Here is a 24,385-nt window from a genome sequence, read left to right as displayed (position 1 = left end):
TTTCGAACCTGCCCCGAGGGTTAAACTGCTGAGCTAGCGAGAAAAGAAGTTATTAAAAGGCCATTACCTTATGGATGAACTGCTGCCCGAAGAAAGAGGCTCTTCCCGCCCCCTGCTACATAATCACACTAGGATAGATGTTACAGAAGTGGCCGGGAGACTAGAAAATCAGCAGTTTAAATACCCTCGTGGAACATTCGAGACCTTTCAAGAATGAGAACCCACACCCCCCTCAATTTTATTGGGTAGCATAAAGCAACATCTCCATATCGGAGAAGACATACGTTATTGGTCAAAAATTAATTAGTGAAATTCGGGATCGGATAAATTCAAAACAAGCGGAAAGAGAAGGGTTATACTGCCAACCCAAAAAATAACTGAAAGAAATTTAACAAAGAACAAACTTATGACTACAAAATTTCTTCAAAAAAGTTCCTTCACTTCGCACTAGGGTGCACAATTGTAGTTCTTAAGTAGTGCCATCTAGAAGAGAATGTTCACACTTCTTACTACAGAGAAAACAAAAACGAATCGAAACTGACATAGTTCAGAACACTTCAAAATTGACAGTAGGGACATCTTCTGAGAAATCTTAGAATTAATGTGGCTGTTAAAGTTCAGGCTTCCCCCAGTAGAGGAGTTTCAACTGGCGCAATGTTTGAATTACCGGCGTGGAGGTGTACCGCCCGGTACAGGCCTCCCCCCCCCCCAAAAGTCCTTCCAAGGGGTGACACAGAAGAACACCAAATTTTGTTTTAAAACAAGGTCCAAGTTATGATGTTGATATAGAAATTAATTGCAGAAGGATTCACAAAAAGGTTTTCTTAAGGTGGTTTGATCCAGTTTCAAAATTCTTTGTAGTAACTTTTGATTAAATGTCTTTATACTGTAGTAGTTGAATTCAGAAAGAAAAACTTTTAATTCTTGAAAGGAAAATAAAAATTCTAAGTCCACCAGATGTTGCAGTCCAATCCAAAAATGTAGTAATTGTAGATATGGAATGTCCATGTAGCTGGATAAGTACATTAGTTGCCTATTACTTGATGGCAAGACCAGCCGCAGCAGCTTGTGTCCAGATGAGGCCGCTCGGATCCCTCAAGTACCCTGAGATACCGCTCTCCCGCACTATGAGAGGGGTAGTGGTGGTGAAGCACGCCGCACATGCGACGATTGTTTACAGTCCGCGGGCAGTTTGCCGGAGGAGCGCCGCACATCAGCCTTGGCCGGGAGGAGGGCTCCGGCTCGCCGTACACTGTTTGTCCTCACTGGAGTAGATCGGGCCCGTTCTCTACTACAGGAGCGGTACGGCGCCGCACGGTTGCGGGGGCACTGAAACATTAAGATCTCGGCGGCAGACTTTTGTTGGACCATAATGATTTTAGGGTACAGTCTTTGTGGTGAGGCAAAGGGGCCAGCGGCGTGGAGGTTTTATTTCATTTCAATTAGCCACTGGTGTGTTTGAGCAGGAGACGGGAGCATGATAATGACCATTGCGAGGACAGGATAGCAGTTTAACTGGTCGGGGGAGGTTGTACAAAGAATATTTTAATACAAGAGACCTAATTCAAGGGGCAGAATGCCTAAAAATGAAACATAAAAAATATAACCTTCCGAATTCTTTCAAAATGTAACAAAAATTTAAAAACCCGCTAAGTTAGCGCTGAAGTTACACCGGTTTCACCTGCGACAGGTGAACCCTAAATATCCTCTCGGTGGCTGGATTGCTTAATAATAAAGTAACGGGTGTAAGGAAATCAAGAATAATACATGGCCCATGAAATCTGGGGGCAAGCTTGCCCGCGGGAACAAAATTCTTGACCATAACCTGGTCGCCTACCTTCAAATGGGTGGGTCTCCGTCCACGATCATATCTTTCCCTAACCTTTTCATGAGACACTTTAAGATTGGCTTTAGCCTCCTTCCAAAGATCTTTAATATTATCAGGATCTATTGTCTCAGGTAGAATGTCACTCAGATACTAAAGGTTAGAGAGCGGCGTGTTTGGAACAAACTTGAACATCAAAGAAGCTGGAGTAAATTTATGGGATTCATGAACCGCCAAATTCAAAGCAAAAGCTAACCAATGCAGGGATGTGTCCCACCTGGAATGATCGTCGTGATGATAGGCAATAAGGGCCGATCTCAGATTACGGTTGACCCGTTCTGCTAGAGATGGTTGAGGATAGTAAGCAGATGTTGTTACATGCGATATGGACAGATCAAAACAGAATTTACGAAAGAGGTTTGATGTGAAAGCTTTAGCATTATCAGACACAATATATTGACACGGACCGAAAGAAGCAAAAATGGAATTTAAACAAGTAATGGTGGACTGGGCGGTAGCCAGTTTAGTTGGAAATAACCAAGAAAATCTTGCAAAACCATCTACACATACAAGGATGAACTTGTTGGCATTCCCCTTTGACTGGGGGAATTGTCCTACGTAATCGATGTAGAGACGTTCCATGGGGCTCGACGCTTGATGAGAAGACAAAAGTCCTTGCTTAGTTGACATGGTAGGTTTACTAAGCCATCATGATTTACAAGATTTTACCAATTCACGGATTTCTCCGTCCATACCCTTCCAGATGAACATTTCACGAATCTTTTCTCGGGTTTTGAAGATGCCTAAATACCCCCCTAATGGGGTCTCATGGTAGTACTTGAAGATCATTGGTACAAGAACAGCTGGAACTACAACTTTCATTTTTTTATCATGCCTCGACGGGCAACATAAAACACCATTCCTCAATACATAAGGGACGACATGTTCCCCAGAAGAAAGGGTTTCCATAATGGGAGCCAGCACTGGATCTTCAAGTTGATATTTTTCAATACCCCTAAACAACATGGGAGCATCAGTCAGGATGGCATAAACCTCGGGTCGTATGGACTCGGGAGGTGACGAACTATCGACCAGTTCATGGGTCTCTACATCATTGGAAAACATACGGCTTAGTCCGTCTGCTACAACATTTTCAGTACCTCTGATATGCCTAACATCAAATTGGAAGGCAGAAATTCGGATGGCCCACCGGGCTATACGACCAGTACGACGCGGCCTACCTAAGACCCAGCTTAAGGCTTGGTTATCAGTTTCCAAGTCGAACTTGACATGTTCCAGATAGAGACGGAACTTTTCTAAAGCAAATAAGACTGCCAAACCTTCGAGCTCATAGATGGAATACTTGGCTTCTTGAGCCGATAGAGTCCTAGAGGCATAGGCGATGGGTCGCCTCTCTAGTTCAGTCTCTTGAAGAAGGACTGCAGCTACCGCCGACGACGACGCGTCGGTTTGGACGATGAATTTCTTCGAGAAATCGGGCATAGCCAGAACAGGGGCATTACAGAGAGCTAATTTCAGATCTTCAAAAGCGGCTTGTTGAGAAGGTCCCCACTCAAATTTGACGCCTTTCCTACGTAGTAAGTTCAAGGGCGCCGCTCTATTGGCGAAATTTGGAATAAATTTCCTGAAGAAATTCACCATACCAATGAACCTGGCGATACCTTTGATGTCCTTGGGAGGCTTGAAATCACGGATAGCCTGTGTTCTAGAAAGATCGACTGCAACACCATCGGGCGACACAATATGCCCTAGGAATGACATGGAAGGCTTAGCGAAGGCGACCTTGGACAACTTCACAGTTAACCCAGCCTTACGAAGGCGATTGAGAACTTCTTTCAGATGATCTAGATGTTCTTCGAAAGTCTCCGAAAATACGACGACATCATCAAGATAGTGGTACAAGTACTCAAATTTGATGTCGGAGAAGACCCTATCTAGCAGTCTCGTAAGTACAGCTGCTCCCGTGGGGAGCCCGAAAGGTACGCGCTTGTATTCATACAAATTCAAATCCGTGGCAAACGCTGTAAGATTTTTAGATATCTTCAGCCAGAGGAATTTGATTTTAGACCTGATTCAGATCCAAGACGGTAAAGAACTTAGCCTTCTGAAACCATGGAAAACAAGAGTGAAGGTCTGGAAGGGGCACAGATTGTAACACCACCTTCCGATTGAGAGCCCTATAATCATTCACAGGCCTAAAGCCACCTTGGGGTTTCGGGACTAGAAAAATAGGCGAAGAATACGCCTACTTAGGGGGCCGAATAATACCATCCTTTAACATTTGATCGATGATTTCTTTCAATACCTTCATTTTAGGTGGAGATAGCCTATAAGGTGGAAAACGGACAGGAATCGAATCCGTGACCTCAATTTTGTATTCAATAAGGTCAGTAACACCCAGAGTATTCGAGAACACCTCTGGAAACGACTGACACAGCTTACGGATACTCTCAGCCTGCTCCTCAGGTAGATGTCTAAGATCTAACAACATCTCATCCTGGGTAGGCGAAATAGATGAACATGATACAGAACTACACTTTAACAAAGAGATTTTACCATTAGAAGCAAATTTGAATGTGCACGACCTACTCTGAAGGTCGAGCACCAGACCAGTGGGGGACATGAAATCTGCTCCTAATATAATGGGGCAGGACAAGTGCTTTGCCACAAACAATTTAACTTTCCAAGTAAATTTAGAAATCCGAATTTTGGCATATAAAAAACCTAAAATTTCTAATGGAGAAGAATTAGCCGAAACATATTGAACTGAAGATGAGCAATAGTCAGGAAGTTTACAAACAGTTTTCAATTTGGATTACCATTCAGCCGAAATAATAGAACACACACTGCCTGAATATAATAAAGCTGTTACAGGTTCATTATTTAATTCAATTTTGAGAAAAGGAACAGGTGCGGGGGTATCCGCCGCAATCCTAAGACATTCTTTGGGACCTTCAAAAGATAAATTTGAAGACAGAGTTTTCCCTGAAATTTCGACATGATTATTTGGGGCTGAGCCTCGAGAAGAAGGGTTCGCCGACTCAGCCGAAGCCCCTAGTCACTTATTATTATTGGCCTTGGTGGAAGTTGCACCAGAAGTTGAGCAGGAGGGAGCGCTGTTAGCATTAGGGCAGTTCTTGGCAATATGTGAAAACGCGCCGCATTTAAAGCAACCTTGGGATGAACTTGCTCCATTATTTGTCCTACTAGATTTGATCAATGGACATTTATTGCGAAGATGGTCAGGCGAACCGCAAGCGTAACATTTACGGGGTGTGATGGGTCGGCGAGTTCGAGGCCGAAAGCTACTAGAGGATGGAGAGGGTTCTTTCGCGACACGCAAGGTATCGGCGTATCTGACTCCTTCGGCTGGGACAGCCATAGCCTCTAACTCAGCGAAAGTTTGCGGACGCGATGCAAAACACAAGTATGATCTGTAAGGTGGTGAAATACCTTCTACAATAGCCTGAACAATTTGATCTTCAGGGAAATGTAGGGCAAACACCCTAGTGTAAAACTTGATGTCTTGTATGAAGTCTGCCAAATTCTCATCCAACCGTTGTACTCGGTAGTAGTACTTTTGAATGAGCGATGACCTAGCTCGAGCGGGGATAAAATTTGACAACAGATGGGCATGGAAGTCTTCTATGGATGACTGTTCAGCGATTGCCCTAACTATCTTGTCGGAGAGAACACCAATGGAATAAGGGTAAATTATCTGAAGGATTTGACACGTAGACAGAGAAAAAACAAGGGCATGATCTTGTAATTCAACTAAAAACCTTAAGAAAGCAATGACATCAGTAGTGGAGTTAACAGAAAACTTGGAAATACCTCTAAGTAACATAGCTAATGGATGGGGTAAACTGCTGAAACCAGGTGACATAGTAGAAAGGTGCCTAAGTGGCGGAGAAGCCGATTCCGAAGGTGCCCTATTTAACACAAAGGGTGGAATGGACGTGCGACGATCGGACTCAGTTTCTAATGGGGGAGTGGTTTTTTGAGTAACTGTTGTAGTTCCATTTTCTTCCCCTTTGGAAGAAGTTTCCTCGCTAACAGTGTTTACCGCCAGGGGCGGGTCAGTTTTGGGAGGCGTTACCCCCGATAACAAGTGTCCAACAGTACTGGACAATTTAGAAATGTTTTCAATGAGGGCACTAGCCTCCTTTCCCTGAATGTCACTCAACTTGAGAGACAAGAGATCATTAAGCCTATTATAAAAATGAAATAGTCGAGCTTGCACACGTTTAAGTTGGTTAGGGGATGGGTTCCCTTCTTCGAAAAAACTTACTACAGTTGCTAGCTCAGTAGTATTGTCATTGATCGTGGAGAGAGCATCGTCAATTTCTTTCTCTCCCAACGTTGGGGTGATAATAGGCAACTCAAGGGAATCTTTAAATTTATTAGCATCCAACGCAACCGTGCCTTCAGATTGAACGTTTCGGAGAGATAGTTCATAAATTGTTCTTTACGCAAATAGAAAGGATGGAGACCTCGCGAGGGCCGGACATGATGACAGAAAATGTTTTGAAAAAATAAAAATTAAAAATTCCAGCAGCTGAGAAAATGGTTAGAGTTCGAATTAAAAACAATGTTTAGCCGTCAAAGGGGGCTAAATTGAGACCCATTCAATCACGCTCTGCTACCACTTGTTACGATGTTTTGTGGACCGGCAGAGGTGAAAGAAGGTGCTGGGATGAATAGGTCTCAACTTACGAAATTAAAGTTAATTTAAAATTTAACAAAGGTTATATTTTCTTTTTAAGATCAAGAAAAAACAAGTATAACAGGTACTCAGTAGCATATCAACAAATTAAGAATGTACAATTGCAATTAGTTAATGGATTTGGGCTTCGAGCCCCCAGACACGCAATCCTTGAGCAATGAGCCCAACTTTACCTATGTACAAAGTTCAACAAAGGGGCAGAAAACCCCAATCATGCCAAGGAGCACTAGCTCCCAATTACCCAGTTAAGCCTGTTCGAGGCACACAGAAACCAAATTTAAGAAAGAGCAACCCGCTCTCAAAGTTCAAGCCTATTCAAAGGCCACACCAAACTCCACCTTCAAGCTACCCTCCAGGCACACAAGAACAGGGGTAAAAATACCCAATCTACTGAGGCCTATTCAGTAAAGAAACAGGACAATTACATGGCCCCAAAATACCAACTTGAGTGGAGGCGTAACTTGCACTCCTAATACACTTTTTTTTAAACTTATTTGGCACTAGGCCGCTTATGCAAGGGCTAATCCCATACTACGGAGGTGACACGATAGGAAAACTTTATTACATTACGAAGAGAAGGGAAACTGTTATGAAAACGTAGTCACCTCAAAACAATATGAGTGGGAGCTCGAGAGGGTAAGCACTCTCTATCCCAATTTGTAGTTAAAGAGACAGAATTTATACCAAGTGTCTTTTACATTTTAAAGGAAAGTTACATGATAAAAGTTTCGAACCTGCCCCGAGGGTTAAACTGCTGAGCTAGCGAGAAAAGAAGTTATTAAAAGGCCATTACCTTATGGATGAACTGCTGCCCGAAGAAAGAGGCTCTTCCCGCCCCCTGCTACATAATCACACTAGGATAGATGTTACAGAAGTGGCCCGGAGACCAGAAAATCAGCAGTTTAAATACCCTCGTGGAACATTCGAGACCTTTCAAGAATGAGAACCCACACCCCCCTCAATTTTATTGGGTAGCATAAAGCAACATCTCCATATCGGAGAAGACATACGTTATTGGTCAAAAATTAAGTAGAGATATTCGGGATTGGCTAAATTCAAAACAAGCGGAAAGAGAAGGGTTATACTGCCAACCCAAAAAATAACTGAAAGAAATTTAACAAAGAACAAACTTATGACTAAATATTTTCTTCAAAAAGTTCCTTTACTACGCACTAGAGTGCACAATTGTAGTTCTTAAGTAGTGCCATCTAGAAGAGTATGTTCACACTTTTTACTACAGAGAAAACAAAAACGAATCGAAACTGACATAGTTCAGAACACTTCAAAATTGACAGTAGGGACATCTTCTGAGAAATCTTAGAATTAATGTGGTTGTTAACGTTCAGGCTTCCCCCAGTAGAGGAGTTTCAACTGGCGCAATGTTTGAATTAGCGGCGTGGAGGTGTACCGCCCGGTACAATAATAATAATAATAATAATAATAATAATAATAATAATAATAATAATAATAATAATAATAATAATACACATAAAATAACAATAATATAAATAAAATAATAATAATAATAATAATAATAATAATAATAATAATAATAATACAGATGCATGCTTGTAATGGGATTCGAACCGTTACGGGGTGGAGTAGATCGATTGATCAGTTTAGAGAAAGATATGCAGTTGGGAGACGATCTATCAAATGATGGCATCGAATATTTTATTTCTTGGTTCCTATGGCTATAATCAATGCATTTCTACTGTGGAGACTCAACTAACGTGGAGTCCCTGATCAGCTGACATTTAGGAAAGGGTTAGCTCGATAGCTAATTGACGGCTACAGTTCAATAAAGCGGGGAGATGGAGTGGCATTCAAGGCACCAAAGTGGGATGTTATTGGACTACCTTGTGACATTCATCTGACACAAGTAGATATTCATAATCCAGCACAAGGCAATGGCTGGTGTAGACGCAGGCAGTGCATTACGAAAATGAGGAGAAACGCTCCAAGATTATCTGTTTGGCTTGTCGAGTACCACTTTGTGCAGTTTCTTGTTTTGCTCAATTTCATGGACAGTAAACTACCTAATAAACCAAAACATTCAGACTATCATTATGTAAGACTATAAACATTATGGTTGTAGTAGAAAATTGGTTACGATCAGTGTGTAAAGCTGTTTCTCCCCCGCCGCCTTTTTTAAAATTACAAAATCTGTTGATTTATATTTAAGAATACAAAATGTATTCATTTATGTTTAAGAATACATGTATATATATTACTGTGTTAGTATTGTTTATTTCTGAGCATCTCCTTATCATGATTATTAATTTGAAATGCTAATGTGATCACAGCATTATAGCACAGGGGAGACCACCGGGACATATTCTTCCTGCTAACTGTTTTTCAGAAACGACTCATAGAAAAATGTAGACAATGTCCTTGTCCATTATATAGTTAAATTCATTGATGTTTAGCATCAAATTTCTCTAAAAATATTAATGGAATTAATTTAGTCACGAAAGGGTTTTCTGCCACGTTTTACGTAGTTCACCATCTTCTGCACAAAGTTACTTTTATTATTTGTGATTGGATGTTTTAGGGATCCGTTCTGATTTGCGAACGTGCACACTCTTGCCATATGTATGTGAATACAGGATGGTCGGAAATAACGTGGTCATACTGATCAGTAATATGAAAATAATTACGTCGATATCTCGCCATATCACATCGCTTCGCGGGCGAATTCAAATGGGCTGCACGCGGCGGTGTTGCTAAAACTGCACGTGCCTTGGTCGGGCTTGTGAGCCGTACCGAGAAATGAGCGTCAAACACTAACACACCGTGGGTTTCAGCCAAGGCCACCTTAGTCCTTGTTCAAGTCCCTCCCCTGGAGGTGTTTATTGCTTTTATTGGCACTCTCAAGCCCGTCATCAGCCACCTGCAGATTTAGCAACACTACCGCGTGCAGCCCATATGAAGTCGCACGTGAAGCGATCTGATTGGCTAACTTCAGCAGCTGACAAAGTGACAACGGCTCGAGATAACGACGTAATTTTTGAAAATTACGTATCAGTATCACCAAACCTCTAAGGCTCATATACCATGTTTACGTTGTTTCCGAACATCTGTACGTGACACGACTGTATTGCACACGCTTTATATACTACGACCTTCTTCGTGCTTCGTTCAACGAAAGGACAGGTCTGCAGCACGGATGAGAAAAACGTTACAGGAATTATACGTGGAACTAAATTCTACAGGATGTAATATCAAATATTTATATGATCAGTAAGGCGATGGAAGAAGCTCTAAAGAAATAAAACATAGTGATTACGACATAATTGAGTAGTACGACTTTCTATGAAGGAGCAGCTCAGCTACTTTGAAATTGGGGATATTAGAGACAAATATGTTGGCTCACTGTTGTATTTAATTAGAAATCACTCATTTGCCTTCAGTGACCTCGCATTGATTCTCTCTTTTCATCAACAGTTCTGCCTCTACCTGGCTACCGTCATTTTCCTGGCTTTGGATATTACAAAAAACTTCCATGCCAAATGACCTGGAAAGATGGAGTAGAGGCTTGCCGGAAGGAAGGTACGCGTATGTTGCTCGTGGAGTCTCAGGAAGAGATCGACACTGTCTACGGGTGGTCTGGATGTTGTCCATGGGTTGGAGTACATCGTGAGAGTTCCTCTGGACCTTGGATTAATGTCTTAGGTAAGTCAGATACCGCTCGATTGGGTATAGAATATAATATCTGATCAATGGGTCATTGCATACAGATTATTATTATTACTACTATTATAATTGACATGATATACGCTTTTGGGCTTATGCCGTGTCAAGGAATTTATGTTTGTAGAATTAGACTGCCATAAAAACATATTAATAGGGATTGTATACAAGCCGCCTAAAACAAGAAACATTGATGATTTTGAAGAGGCATTAGCAAATCTTATCTCGGCATACGATGACATTATAATCATGGGTAACTTCAGCACTGACCTTTTAAAGCAGGCTAGTGACTATAATTTCACCTTATTTTCTATAAGTACGGGTCGTGAAATCATCAATGGCAATTGTTATTATATATATATAATTCGCTGGGGCCATCAAGGACCACGTTAAGTCTTGTTGCATTTGACACTGAACTTGGCTTTCTTTAAAGCCCAAATTTCCCTCATTCTTTGTGAGTGGTCCTGCTTACGCTCCTCTGTCCAAGGGGCACCGTGTCTTCTCTTCGGTTGCTCGTCTCGGTTTAGCCCGTTCGTCAATATTTTCTTGCGGAAGAGATCTCTGTTAAGGGCGTCTTCAGCTGAGATATGTAACATTTGCAGGTCTTCTTTGGTATTTCTAAACCAGGGAATTGTGGGTTTGGGGTTTGAATAAAAAAAGTGAAAGATTTCTTTAGTTAACTTTCTTCCGTCCATTCTTTTCAGATGACCGTAAAATCGTGCCCGTCTTTTTCTGATTGTGTCGGTAATTTTCTCTATTTTGCTGTAGACTTCCTTGTTGGATCTCTTTTGATGGATTCCATTTCTGTACCTTGATCCCATGATTCCTCACACAATTTTGCGTTCTCTTTTCTCCAGTTCTTCAAGGAGTCCTTTGTTGGCATTTAGAGACAAGGTTTCGGCTGCATATAGAACTACTGGCTTCAGAACTGTTTCATAGTGGCGTATCTTGGTGTTCTGGGAAAGGCATTTTTTGTTGTAGATTGTGCGGGATGTTTGGTAGGCTATTTCCAGTTTGCGTACTCGCTCCTGAAGTGCTTCTTTGCCCAGTCCATTTTTCATGATGATCTCACCCAGGTATTTGAATTTGTCTACTCGGGTGATGTCCCCGTATTTTGTATGGAGTTTTGGTGGAGCCTCTTTGATGTTAGTCATTACTTCTGTTTTCACTAACGATATCTGCAAACCAGTTTATTCGGCAATTTCCTTTAAAATTTCAACTTGAGCTCTAGCGGTTTCTATGTCGTTTGGGAGAGCAGCAATATCATCGGCAAATGCTAAGCAGTCTGTTGCGATCCCCTTGGATTTCGTTCCTATTCTCAATGGACTGTAGTTGGTAATTGTTATTATTATTATTATTATTATTATTATTATTATTATTATTATTATTATTATTATTATTATTATTATTATTATTATTGCTATCGTATCAGAAATATCATTTACACAGTTCAATTATGTATACTCAACTACTGTACATAACAAACTAAAACGCAGATAAATATCAAAGAACTTCACACCAATCTCGACCAGAAACTAGCAACATCAGGTGCACACCATGTTGCATGAAAAAGATATTCTTTAGTGCAGGAAGATGGGCACAGTGAACACTGAAGCATGCGCTGCACAGTCACACTTGATGTTGGTTGACTTCGGATATGCCCACTCCCGTCCTCAGTCTCTTCAAGAACTCCTCATGACATGCATTTGGCAAACGTTCTGCAACTGTCATCTGTCCTGGTATGACGGGACCTTGGTTTAACAAAGCTGTAATCTTGCAGTGATACATAATCCCGTTAGTTCCTCAGACGTTCATGACTTCAGTATCTTGACTGGAGGTGTATGGCCATGCAGGGGTTGAGTACTTTGTTGATCCACTATAGTCCCTGCAGGTACTTTCCCTCGAATCCAAGGTGGAGCAATCCCTCTAAGACAATAGAATTTGTCATCTGGCGTAGACTTTAAGCAGCCAGTCACTAGGCTACATGTCTAATTGAGGGCCACATCCACCTGTCTCGCATGGGATGATGAATACCAAACAGGACATGCGTTTTCTCCGACGGAATAACAAAGTACCATTGCTTATGTACGGAGGGTTTGCAGTTGACTATTCTACTGTAAACCAGCCAATTTAATAAGTAGGTTATTCCTTGCCGACACTTTGAGTTTGCAATTCATGCAGTGCTTCTTAAATGTGAGAGTTCTCTCAAGGGATACGCCCAGATATTTGGAGAATTTCAGTTCTGTAATTTGATACCAGACCATATTATTTTGAGTCCACGATGAGCTTCCTTGTGCTTCAGGTGGAAAGCACACAGCTGAGTTTTTGTAGGGTTAGGTTTTAACTAGTTTTCACTGTAATAGCTTGACAAGAATTCAAGGGCATTAAACATTTGTTTCAACTATTTGAAACTCTGCTTGGCCGGGGCGAGGTCATCAGCATACAGGAAGCTTCTGGTTTTTAAAAATACTGGATTATCATTCGTCTAAATATTAAAATAACGGAGCCAATACACTTCCTTGGGGTAGACCATTTTCTGTATTCTAGAACGGCTACGCTGTCCTTGAAAGTCGAAGAAAAAATTTCGGATCCGTAGAATCGTAACAGTGATTCTAGTTAAACCATTATCTTTCGTCAGATTTTAGACTTTGTCTAGATATATTTGATGGTTGACAGTATCATATGCTATTGCATACAGATTGTATGGTGTAATTTTTTAATTTACGCAGTTCATGGATTATTCTAATCACGTGCTGGTCATTAACCAGGAACGACGTCTGAATGGCCTAGTAGGTCGTCCAAGAGACGGGATACCAGTTGCTATGGAATAAGCGGACATACTCTCAGTCGTGGCGGGACAGACAGACATTGCGCTCAGGTGGAATGGACGGTAAAACGTACTATCGGTCCTTATCACTTAGAGAAGGGATCCCCTCTGGATCTATGTGTAAGGAGGGTAGCATCCAACTTCACAGAAGTTTTGCTGAGCACGTTCGTAACGTTTTAAGCAAGCCTCTGATTAAAGAGTCTGATGGAGTACCACTTCCATTTGATACACATTGGAGTCCTAGAAAACAAATTAGCAAGGGAAATTGAATTCAATGGAGATCTATCAATATCACTGCGGTTTATCGAAGTAAGAAGGTAGAACTGGCTGAGCCAAAAAAAGCGGGGATGCATACGGATGTGCTAGGAATTGGGTAAGGGGTGATTACGAGGAAAAATTGTAGTTTATGCTATTAACTTAATATGTGTTTGTAGCCATTTCTGATAACCCTTACTTCTACCTTGACAAGCTTCCCTCATCATTCATCATTCCACCTAATTCTTACCTCTGTTGCATCTTTATACTCAGCTGTTCCCCGGCATTCCCTTGATATTTCTACTACAGCATCATTGTATGCCACCCATTCTCCTTCTATATCCTGAACATGATGCCTGTCTAACGTTTGAAGGTGTTCACTAATCCCATCCATGTACTTCTGTCTAATTCCTCATCTTGGAAATCTTCTATACTTATTCATCCGCAGACAGATGAATTTTTCTATATCCTAGGCCTAGAGATACTTAGTTCACTACAGATCACAGGGTGGTCTTTATCCTAAAAAATCTGCGAAAAATCCGCACATTCCTAACATAAATATAAGTCGGTTTACACATATTCCATTAAATATCTTGTGTCCCTACCTTACAATCTGTATCAGTGAATAGCCTTGTTCTGGAAGAATAATTCGTGACTGCTATTCCATTACTAGCACAGAAGTCCAGTAAATAATTTCCATACCGATGAACTTCCCAATTTTCTCCATATTTACCCATCACCTTTTCGTAACCTTGAATTCTATATCTAACTCTCGTATTGAAACCGCCCATTAGCGCTAACCTATTCTTGCACTTGGCCCTATATACGGAGTCACGCAATACTTCATAAAACTTGCCAATTTTCTCCTTGTCTTCACCCCCACATGGTGAATTCACTGAGACAATTTTCTTCCTAATTCCTCCAACATTTGTATCTACTTACATCCTTCGCTCATTTGCGTGCCTAGTGGAAACTATATTTCGTAGTGCCTGGTGTGGGTTATTGTTGTCACCGCAGGCAACGGCTGAGTGTCCTAGGAAGTGGTCCTCAGGGTCTGGATACAAGTTGCCACGAAATGGAAGTGAGCATCTCAGATATATTCTGAGTCATGGCCCGCTCGTCTGCTCAGGCTGCTAGGACTGTTCAATCCACCGTGGTCTCTAACCTTTTAGAGAAATGTGTCTCACTTGGACTATGTGTAAGTATCTGATGATGTTTTCCTCCCAGAAGATAGCACATTAAGGGGAGTACGTACTGCCTATGCTGTCAATGGTAATTTCTCCATTTTACGTACGCTCAGGTAAAAGGTCCTTTGTCCTACAGATTTGAATCTTTATAGTGTTATTGTAGGAACGTTGTTCTTTACATTGCTGTCCTTAGTTTTAGGATTAGATGGTATGGTTACGTTTTAGGATTTTTTTCCAAATGTAGAAAATGTTCATGAAAAATTTGAGTAATAATATTTTTTTCTGGTCTCATATATTAACATATTTAAAATTACCTGGTAGCTTTTCAGAGAGAAGGTATGGAAGTATCACTGATAATTATTTCAGATTTCTACCTTTTATAGTTTTTCGACTGAGCGTACCTATATAAAGAAAAAAACAAAAGCAGAGAAAATTAACTTTAAAGTTTAGCTGACATAAATCTTACTTGAGATGTAGTCTAGAACCCTCCTGCTGCATATTCCTCATCCTACTTGTCCTCCAGACTCCTTTTCATTGCTCTCATTGACTTCCTTATCTTGTTTTCCACTATGAACATTTTTTTATCCTCCATTTCGGTCCGACGAACATCAAAAGCTTGAAGCGCACTGAGCGAATTCCACACTGGTTGGATCTCCAGCTGTTCTAGAACTTTAATTCTGCCTAAGTTTCCCATATTAAATGATAAAACAGCATCATGTACTCCTAATTTTAAGGTTTTATATCCAACAAAAATATTTTTAGGTACCGGTACACGGCTCCAAATAACACTGTTAAAAGACTCGTGGGATGGGCAAGATCCTTATAAATGGGTTTAATCAGAAGCATCACTCCTCCTGGAAGTCCATGGTGTTTGTAGGTTTCCTTGTCTTTATTATACGTGCACCAAGAACTACGACAAGCAACTCAGTAACCCGAAATAATATGCTAACATAAAAACCTTGAACAAAAATCTAGCCTAATATTGCTATAACTTGAAGTTGGATTAAAGTGATTATCTGTAAGAAATTATGAGGATGGACTAAACGTATTCAGATCCTAGATATTATCTGTACATCATACGGTATAATTCTTGGAAAACTTCATGTTAGTTTGTTCTCTCTTTCTGTCTAATCTTGGGCAAGTTTCGGTAATGATGCCGTTTGTGCTATTTTGGATATTTCTGTTGCTGTGGGCAACTTTTCTTCACAAGATTTCGACTGATGAGAAGCTCCAACATAGTCTATGCGGTTCACTAATGGACTTTTATTTCCCAGAACTTGAAAGTTATCAAGAAGTAAAACCCAGCCTACAGTCAGAGGAGGGCGTGGCATTTGTAAATGAGAGGGGCCATGCAATATCCAAATTATGGGCACTTGTAACGCGATTTCACTGAAATAAAAAATGGTGCTCTATTGTACACATACCAAAAAATATTAAAATGCATTAAAATTAAATTCGCAAATTTTTGCAAAAATTGAGGTACGTACTCCCCTTAAGCGAAATTCAATAAAGTTGCAGCAAAGCTAATGCTGTGATCTCACAGTCGCAATCAACGGTACTTGTGTTCTATAACAGGGACCTTGCACAAAGGGGAGTATCTTTTTATGTTGAAATGTCAGGACAAGTGTAATTTCTGAAATATATTGCAACCGTAAATTCTGCACTTGGTGGCTAGATGGGCATAAGACAAACGCAAGGCGTGTGCTTACCTGGAGTGTTACAGAGTGGGAGAGGTTTACTTGAAATAAGTATAATGGAATTCAAAGAGAGCTGATAAATTTATTAACAAAAAATGTTCTGTGAAGAAGATATACTGGATATGCCTTATCTTCGCCCTGGGCTGGCAAAATGCGTTGTGGTCCGGCTGCGGTTCTCGTTCGACCGTGGGACGCCTTGCGATTTAGATCTGGACGGTCTGGATGATCTGGAAGTTCTAGAAATTCTGGATGGTCTAGATATTCTAGAAATTCTGGATGGTCTGGAAGTTCACGTGATATGAGTGTTGGTCAAGCTTATATACTCCGCACTTGTTGCTCTGAACGTGTTTGAGTTATACAAACAGCTTCCGCACAGTTGAAAATGATTATAGAATCGGCCTCAGAATTGTTTGCAACACTTACAGATCGTGCACTCCAAGAATTAATTAATGTTAATACACACATACATACATTATCATTAAGGACTGGTATGCCTTTCAGCGTTCAGTCTGCAAGCCTCTGTAAATTTACTAAACGTCGCCACAATCCTCGATTTGCAACTAGTGTTGTGGCCTGATTTAGTTCAATGCCTCTTATCTTTAAATCGTTAGAAACCGAGTCTAACCATCGTCGTCTTCGTCTACCTCTACTTCTCTTACCCGCCATAGCAGCGTCCATTATCCTCCTAGGTAGCCTATCCTCCTCCATTCACCTCACATGACCCCACCACCGAAGCCGGTTTATGCGTACAGCTTCATCCATCGAGTTCATTCCTAAATTAGCCTTTACCTCCTCATTCCGAGTACCATCCTGCCATTGTACCCACCTGTTCGTACCAGCAATCATTCTTGCTACTTTCATGTCTGTTACTTCTAACGTATGACTAAGATATTCTGAGTCCACCCAGCTTTCGCTCCCGTAAAGCAAAGTTGGCCTGAAAACAGACCGATGTAAAGGTAGTTTCGTTTGGGAGCTCACTTCCTTCTTACAGAATACTGTTGATCGCAACTGTGAGCTCACTGCATTAGCTTCACGACACCTTGATTCAATCTCACTTACTATATTACCATCCTGGGAGAACACACAACCTAAATACTTGAAATTATCGATCTGTTCTAGCTTTGTATCACCAATCTGACATTCAATTCTGTTGATTTTCTTACCCACTGACATCAATTTAGTCTTCGAGAGGCTAATTTTCATACCATACTCATTGCACCTATTTTCAAGTTCCAAGATATTGGACTGCAGGCTTTCGGCGCAATCTTCCATTAAGACAAAGTCGTCAGCATAGGCCGGACTGCTTACTACATTTCCACCTAACTGAATTCCTCCCTGCCATTTTATACCTTTCAGCAGATGATCCATGTAAACTACGAACAGCAAAGGTGAAAGATTACAGCCTTGTCTAACCCCTGTAAGTACCCTGAACCAAGAACTCATTTTACCATCAATTCTCACTGAAGGCAAATTGTCAACATAAATGCCTTTGATTTTTATAATCTACCTTTAATTCCATAGTCCCCCAGTATGGCGAACATCTTTTCCGTCGGTACCCTGTCATATGCTTTCTCTGGATCTACGAAACATAAACAAAACTGTCTATTCCTCTCGTAGCATTTTTCAGTTACCTGGCGCATACTGAAAATCTGATCCTGACAGCCTTTCTGTGGTCTGAAACCACACTTGTTTTCATCCAACTTCCTAAGATTCTTTATTACTGTCCAGAAAGGTTTCCCTGCTGCTTGACCTAGCCTTTCCAGGTTGTTACCAAAATCTTCCCATGACTTCTTTTTGGATTCAACAACTATTTGTTTCGCTCTGTTTCTTTCATCTACGTACAAATACCTGTCTGCCTCGGCCCTTGTTTGGAGCCGTTTCTGATAAGCCATCTTTTTACGTTTACTAGCTGCTCTCACTTCATCATTCCACCAAGATGTTCACCTTTTCCCATCTTTACACACAGTTGTTCCTAGGCATTCCCTTGCTGTTTCTACTACGGCATCCTTGTATGCCACCCATTCACTTTCTATATTCTGAACCTGCTTACTGTCTATTGTTTGAAACTTCTCACTAATCATATCCATGTACTTCTGTCTAATTTCTTCGTCCTGGATATTTTCTGTCCTTATTCGTTTGCAGACAGATTTCACTTTACCCTAGGCCTAGAGATACTTAGTTCACTACAGATCAGATAGTGGTCTGTATCATCGAAAAATCCGCGGAAAACTCGTACATTCCTAACAGATTTCCTGAATTCGAAGTCTGTTAAGATATAGTCTATTATGGATCTGGTACCCCTAGCCTCCCATGTATAGCGGTGAATAGCCTTATGCTTGAAGAATGTATTCGTAATAGCTGAACCAATACTAGCACAGACGTCCAGAAAACGCTTCTCATTCCCATTAGCTTCCATATCTTCCACACATTTACCAATCACCCTTTCGTATCCTTCAGTTCTATTCCCAACTCTCACATTGAAATTGCCCATTAGCACTATTCTATCCTTAATGTTGACCCTCACCACGATGTCACTCAATGCGTCATAAAACTTGTCAACTTCATCCTAATCTGTACCCTCACGTGGTGAACACACGGAGACAATTCTAGTCCTAATTCCTCCAACTGACAAATCTACCCACATCATTTGCTCATTTTGCGTGCCTAACAGAGACTATGTTGCGTGCAATGGTATTCCTGATATAGACCTATCCCAGACTCTGCCCTTCCCTTTCTAACACCCGTCAAGTACACTTTATAATCTCCTATCTCTTCCTCGTTATCTCCCCTTACCCGAATTTCACTTACTCCTAGCACACCCAGATGCACCCTCTTTGCTGAATCAGCCAGTTCTACTTTCTTTTTTTTCCATAAGCCCCATTAATATTGATAGCTCCCCATCGAATTCCATTTCGTTCTTCAAGTTGTTTCCAAGGAGTCTCTCGCCTGTCAAAAGGGAGTGGGACTCCGTTACTCCCATAGGTCCGAGGCTTGCTTAAAATGTTCTGAGCTCGGTAAATTAATGAAGCTGGATGCTACCCTACGAGCACATAGTCCAAGTGAGGATCTCTCCTCTAACGGGTTATGGACCACCGGTGAATTGTATAGTCCTAGCCGCCTGAGCACAAGGAGGGCCATGACTCAGAATATGTCCGAGATGCCCACTCCCATTCCATAGCAACTGGTATCCGACTCTCAGGACCACTTACTAGGCCAGTCAGCCGTTGCCCATGGTTCACGAACTAGGACGTGACTACAGTAATCCACAAACGTGAACAATTTCAATAATATTAATATAATCTGACTCGCGTTCTGAAATTAAGCACTTGAAAGAAGTTGAATACAGTAGAGCATCACTACAATTGAACACGCAACTACACATTGCTTCTGGAAATATTAGTATACTGAGTCCAATGTCAAATAGAATCGAATTCGTAACACAGAATATCCACTCAGAAAATTGTATAGTTGTATAATTTTGCACTGTCGAATGTCACTGGAATCGACTTAGGAAGTAACACAAATAACGCGATACTTGGTAAAATAAAGTTTTGTCACTCGGTGACTGTTCATAAGTTTACTGAAATTCTTACAATTTTGAAGGTGATCACTTCAAAAACGAAAACATTCATCCAGTGAAATTAGTCTCGTTCACTTTAGTTAATCACAAATTATATCGTAACACAAATGGAGTTAAGTCTGTTTATAGGCTGTCCTTGGTTCGACTGCACGAATATTAAATACTGTTTACAGCAAGTTCAAATATACTGTTCGTAGCTAGGAACCTATGGGATGTCTTGGAAGTATATGAGATAATCTCCACTTCGCTAAAATACAAGTTCAGTGAAGCATTCAAAGTACTATCTCAATCGTCTATCACTAGAGAAATCCTAATCTCAACTAAAATGTTATACTTTGTCAAAATATTTCAACCACTCGATGAAAACTTAGATTTTAATGCACTCTTCGAAGTCTATCATTCGAAGAAATATTATGATCAATTTGAAATGTAAGCAATAAGTCGCTTAGCGAAATATTTCAATCACTTTGAAACGTAAACATTGGGTAGAAAATAATACAAGTCCCAGAAACACATAACTTGATTAAAAGAAATGATTTGTCATTTGGAAATCAATCCAAGTTAAATTACACTGTTCAAGTTCACGTAGAAAATTTTTATCACTCGCGAATTGACAACACTGAAAATTTATATGTCCGGTTCATGTTACCGTGGAGTTAAAGTTTTCTAAGTAATGTACCAGGAAAAGTTGTTGGGATAAGGAGCATGAGAAAGGTCTCAGGTAGTGATCGATTCTTAGGAGCCGGTACAGAGAAAGTAGTTCGCAGAGCGAAATAATAGATGTTATTTTGCAAAATTAAAATTAATTAAAATGAGTGGGCGCATTAACTTACTTACAATCTTGCATTGAAACTGAGAAATGAATTGTAAATATCTTCTGTCATGTTTATTCTTGAATACGTCAATCAAAATTTGAGTTCTGAAAATTCATGCAAGAAATTGAAACTGAAAAATGAAATTTTCTTCATGAAATTCGTGAACTAAATATCGTTTCATGTGTCTCTAAAATCATCTGGAAAAACACTTGTAGTCTTTATAGATTATTCTCATGTAAGGCCTACAGTCTTTTTAAATCGTCCACTGGTAATGTCTGCAGTCTTTTCTAAGTTATTCACTTCACAATATTATTTGAATGACTTTAAGATGAAATTACTTTAAAGCACCTAAAGTCTGTTTAAATTATCACATTAAATTAATTATAACTTGAAATTAATTGTCACTTGAAAGTAAATCGGCACTTGTAACACTTGTAGTTACAGTAGCACTTGAAAAGAATGACCTGAAAATAATAAAGTGCTTGTTCAGGAAGTTCGCAAATGTCTAGTGTTGTGAATGGTTTCAAATAATCACTGCCTTTAATAGTTTGAAAATCTAATGCTAAATGCACTCATATCACCTAAATGTTTATGACGCTGGAACTGGTGAATGCGGTTCTACGAACAGCATCTGGAACTCCATTGATGTCAGCACCACGTTGTACCACGTACCACATCCCACGTTGTACCACGTTTCATTTCCCTCGCTGTATCACGTACCATATCCCACGTCGAGTCAGGTGTTAAGTTAATATGGGGATTAAACACTCGGTCAAGATTTCTGGTGTCACTTAATAGTGAAGGCACACGAGAAAGTTCAATTGACGATTGATTGCGAGTGTTAAAAAATAGCACTATGTGGTTAAGTGAAAACTAGCAAGTCACTGGTAAATAGTACCCAGAATTGCACTTTGAATCACAGTCTATTACGTAACTTCAAAGCAACAATCATACTTAGATATAATTATGGCTTTTGAATGAATTAAATCACAGTCTGAAACATCTATGATTTTGAAACACACATCACATTTCGAAGTTTCCACAGTTTTTAAGCAGTCACACTTCTTAAGTAATACGAATTTTTGAAAACACTGGTCATATAATTCAGACTATTTACACAAGAGAATAATGTTTCTGGTATTCAGAACATGTTGTACTAGGTTCGAAATGAAAGCATAAGTTCAAAGCTTATCGGAATGTCGAGTGTTAGTTCAGTCCATGCCCTACACACGCAAGATGTATTTAACTGTTTCAGTTATTACTAACATAAATATTAAGGGGATATTAAGTATTATTTTACTTCACTTTGGTTAATATTTTATGGAAATGCCATGAACTGTCCTTATGGTTTACTAAGTTATTTGGTATCACTGTTCAAATATAAGTAATATTTGGGAGAATTGTCCCCACTCGGCTACGACAATTACTAAGTTCCGAGTTCTCGAAATATTCTAAGTTCTGATAAGTCACTATCCAATGTCGAACACTCGTTCTTGCACACGTTGAAATTTTACTTAGTTCGGAGAAGTCACCGAAAACATTAGAGTTCGACTTAGGACACGCTGGAATTTTCCAAGTCCGTAGCACTGCAGAAATTTTATAAATTATCGTAAATATTACATGCCGGATATTTTCTAAGTCCCTACCACTGCCGAAATTTTACAAGTTACCGAGAATAATAGAGCACCGGTACAACTTAATACACGCCGGATTTTTCTAAGTCCGTAGTACTGCAGAAATTTTATAAGTTACCGTCTTAATACACGCCGGATATTTCCAAGTTCGTAGCGCTGCAGAAACTTTATAAGTTCGACGACTAACTTCGTGTAACGCGACAGAGTTTCAGGTTCGACACCTGCACGCGGTGACCGTACAACCCGTCATAGTCAAGTTGTAGATTGCAACTTGTTGAGGCTCTTATATACTCGAAGCGAAGCTGGCTCTCTGCTTCTCGGGAATAATATATGTTTCCTTTACATCTTAATATCTTGGAAATCTGTAGGTCGATTTTCTTGAAACTTTGGCCAGTTTACTTTTAAAATAGGGCTTCACGATGGTATGCTCCAGTATGTAGGATGTTAAAAGGTTTGTTTTTTTCACCTATTCAATACATATAAATTTTATAAATTAGGAATTTATTGTAGATTCCACTTGAGACATGTTTCGCCCTTCATTGAGGGCATCATCAGTCAAAATATCACCTCAAGGTAAAAAATCAGGTAACTGGTTGGTAGTAGACATGTACAAATTAATACATATTATTAACAACATATAAAAATTAAGTATGGGAAAAATTTTCACAAAAGTGATGGTTGAACATGTAGGTTTAGATGAAAAGTCAGCACCAATGCCTAAAAATAACAAAGTAGAGTTCTGCAGTGGTGCTCTGGAGAAACAGTTGACGCAATCATATGAAAATAAAAAGTTTAAAAAATATTTACAATAAAACAATTAAGGGAGAAAAGGTGTAGTGTTTGGCATCAATGTTAGTAACCAAAAATTGATGTCAAAGGTTGGTAACTATGCAGTATTTACATAGTTCAATTGAACAGTTGAGATAAAGTTTTTTAAAAATATTTACATTTAACATTCAGCGTAAATGTTTGTAATAAAAACTAATGTTAATGATTGGTAACTATATAGTAATTACATTATCTAATTGAAAGTTGAGAATTTACAATTATATACATATTTACACAAGAGCAGCTGGTGCGCAAGGATAAAAAATTTTAGTACCAAGTGCGTCCTGATGTTTTAGAGGTTGGAAGAAAGAATTAGCATTGACATTTCAGAAATATGTAGAGCAGATTATTTTAGTTAAAAATCACCGGGGGTAGGGGAAATTTTTATAGCCAAATGAGGTTATATAGGCATCAAGCTGAAAGTTTTCCAGTTGAAGCGCCGAGATCGGGACGGAGACTGGTCAGTGTGGCTGGAGATTTATGGGTAATCCGTGCGTTTGAACGACAACAATGGTAACAGTTAAAGTGGGTAATTGCTAATTAGGAAAAATGTTGTGGGTTGAAACTTCTGCTTATTCTTTTAGTTGACTTCAGTAGCATCGATTGTGATGTGGAGACATCGGTGTGAAATGCCGGTGAGACAAAATGATATTGTTCCGTGGAATGTATATATATTGTATTGTATATATGTATTGAATAGGTGAAAAAAACAAACCTTTTAACATCCTACATTCACTTGCAATGCTCCAGTATGTCGTAGCTAAAAGGGTTTAGCAGATATATAAAATGTTCCAGCACGTGGAGATTACGTCATCCGGCTTGCTGCGACGTAGCGCTCTCTCTCACACTCACATAGCTTGCAGCTGCGTCTAAAACATTCGCTTTGCACGCTGACTTCATGTGCTAGCACCTTCATTTCGCAAATAAATTACGAATTAAGAATTCAATGTGCCAGGCCGTGGGCATTCCTGGCACAGTACGAAGAACTTCATCAAACACTTGATATTCGGCGAAACCGTAATTTTTGCGACGGATAATGCCACCAGCCTGACATCGAGATGTCATTATTTTACTTCTCCTCCTCCAAACGTTTTAGATGTGGCCTAAACGGCATGGAAATTTGTATCATACTAACTCTAAGTTTTCCTTGAATTATCTTCCATTCTGTTCCTTATTTCTTCAGGTTTTATTTAGTTCACAACTTCTCTGGGGATAGCGCTCATATTATTCGATCGAACTTAAGGAAAGAAATGAACGTTGTATGTGCTGATCTCTACTCGGAGTCCTCGTACTACGA

The 24,385-nt window shown here is 39.9% G+C and overlaps 1 protein-coding gene across 1 annotated transcript in view; it reads left to right on the top strand.

The window, feature by feature from the left end:
* The window catches only part of LOC136872800 (uncharacterized), a 94,605-nt gene that overhangs the window by 53,739 nt on the left and 16,481 nt on the right, over window positions 1-24,385 (top strand). Inside the window, exon 4 of the mRNA XM_068227427.1 lies at window positions 10,020-10,247. Coding sequence (XP_068083528.1) covers window positions 10,020-10,247 — 228 coding nt within the window. The remainder of the gene's footprint in view (window positions 1-10,019; window positions 10,248-24,385) is intronic.

Source organism: Anabrus simplex, chromosome 4, assembly GCF_040414725.1.
Source record: "Anabrus simplex isolate iqAnaSimp1 chromosome 4, ASM4041472v1, whole genome shotgun sequence".
NCBI lineage: Eukaryota > Metazoa > Arthropoda > Insecta > Orthoptera > Tettigoniidae > Anabrus > Anabrus simplex.
Note: the sequence above shows the minus strand (reverse complement) of the source record. Positions and strands in the feature narration are given on the sequence as shown.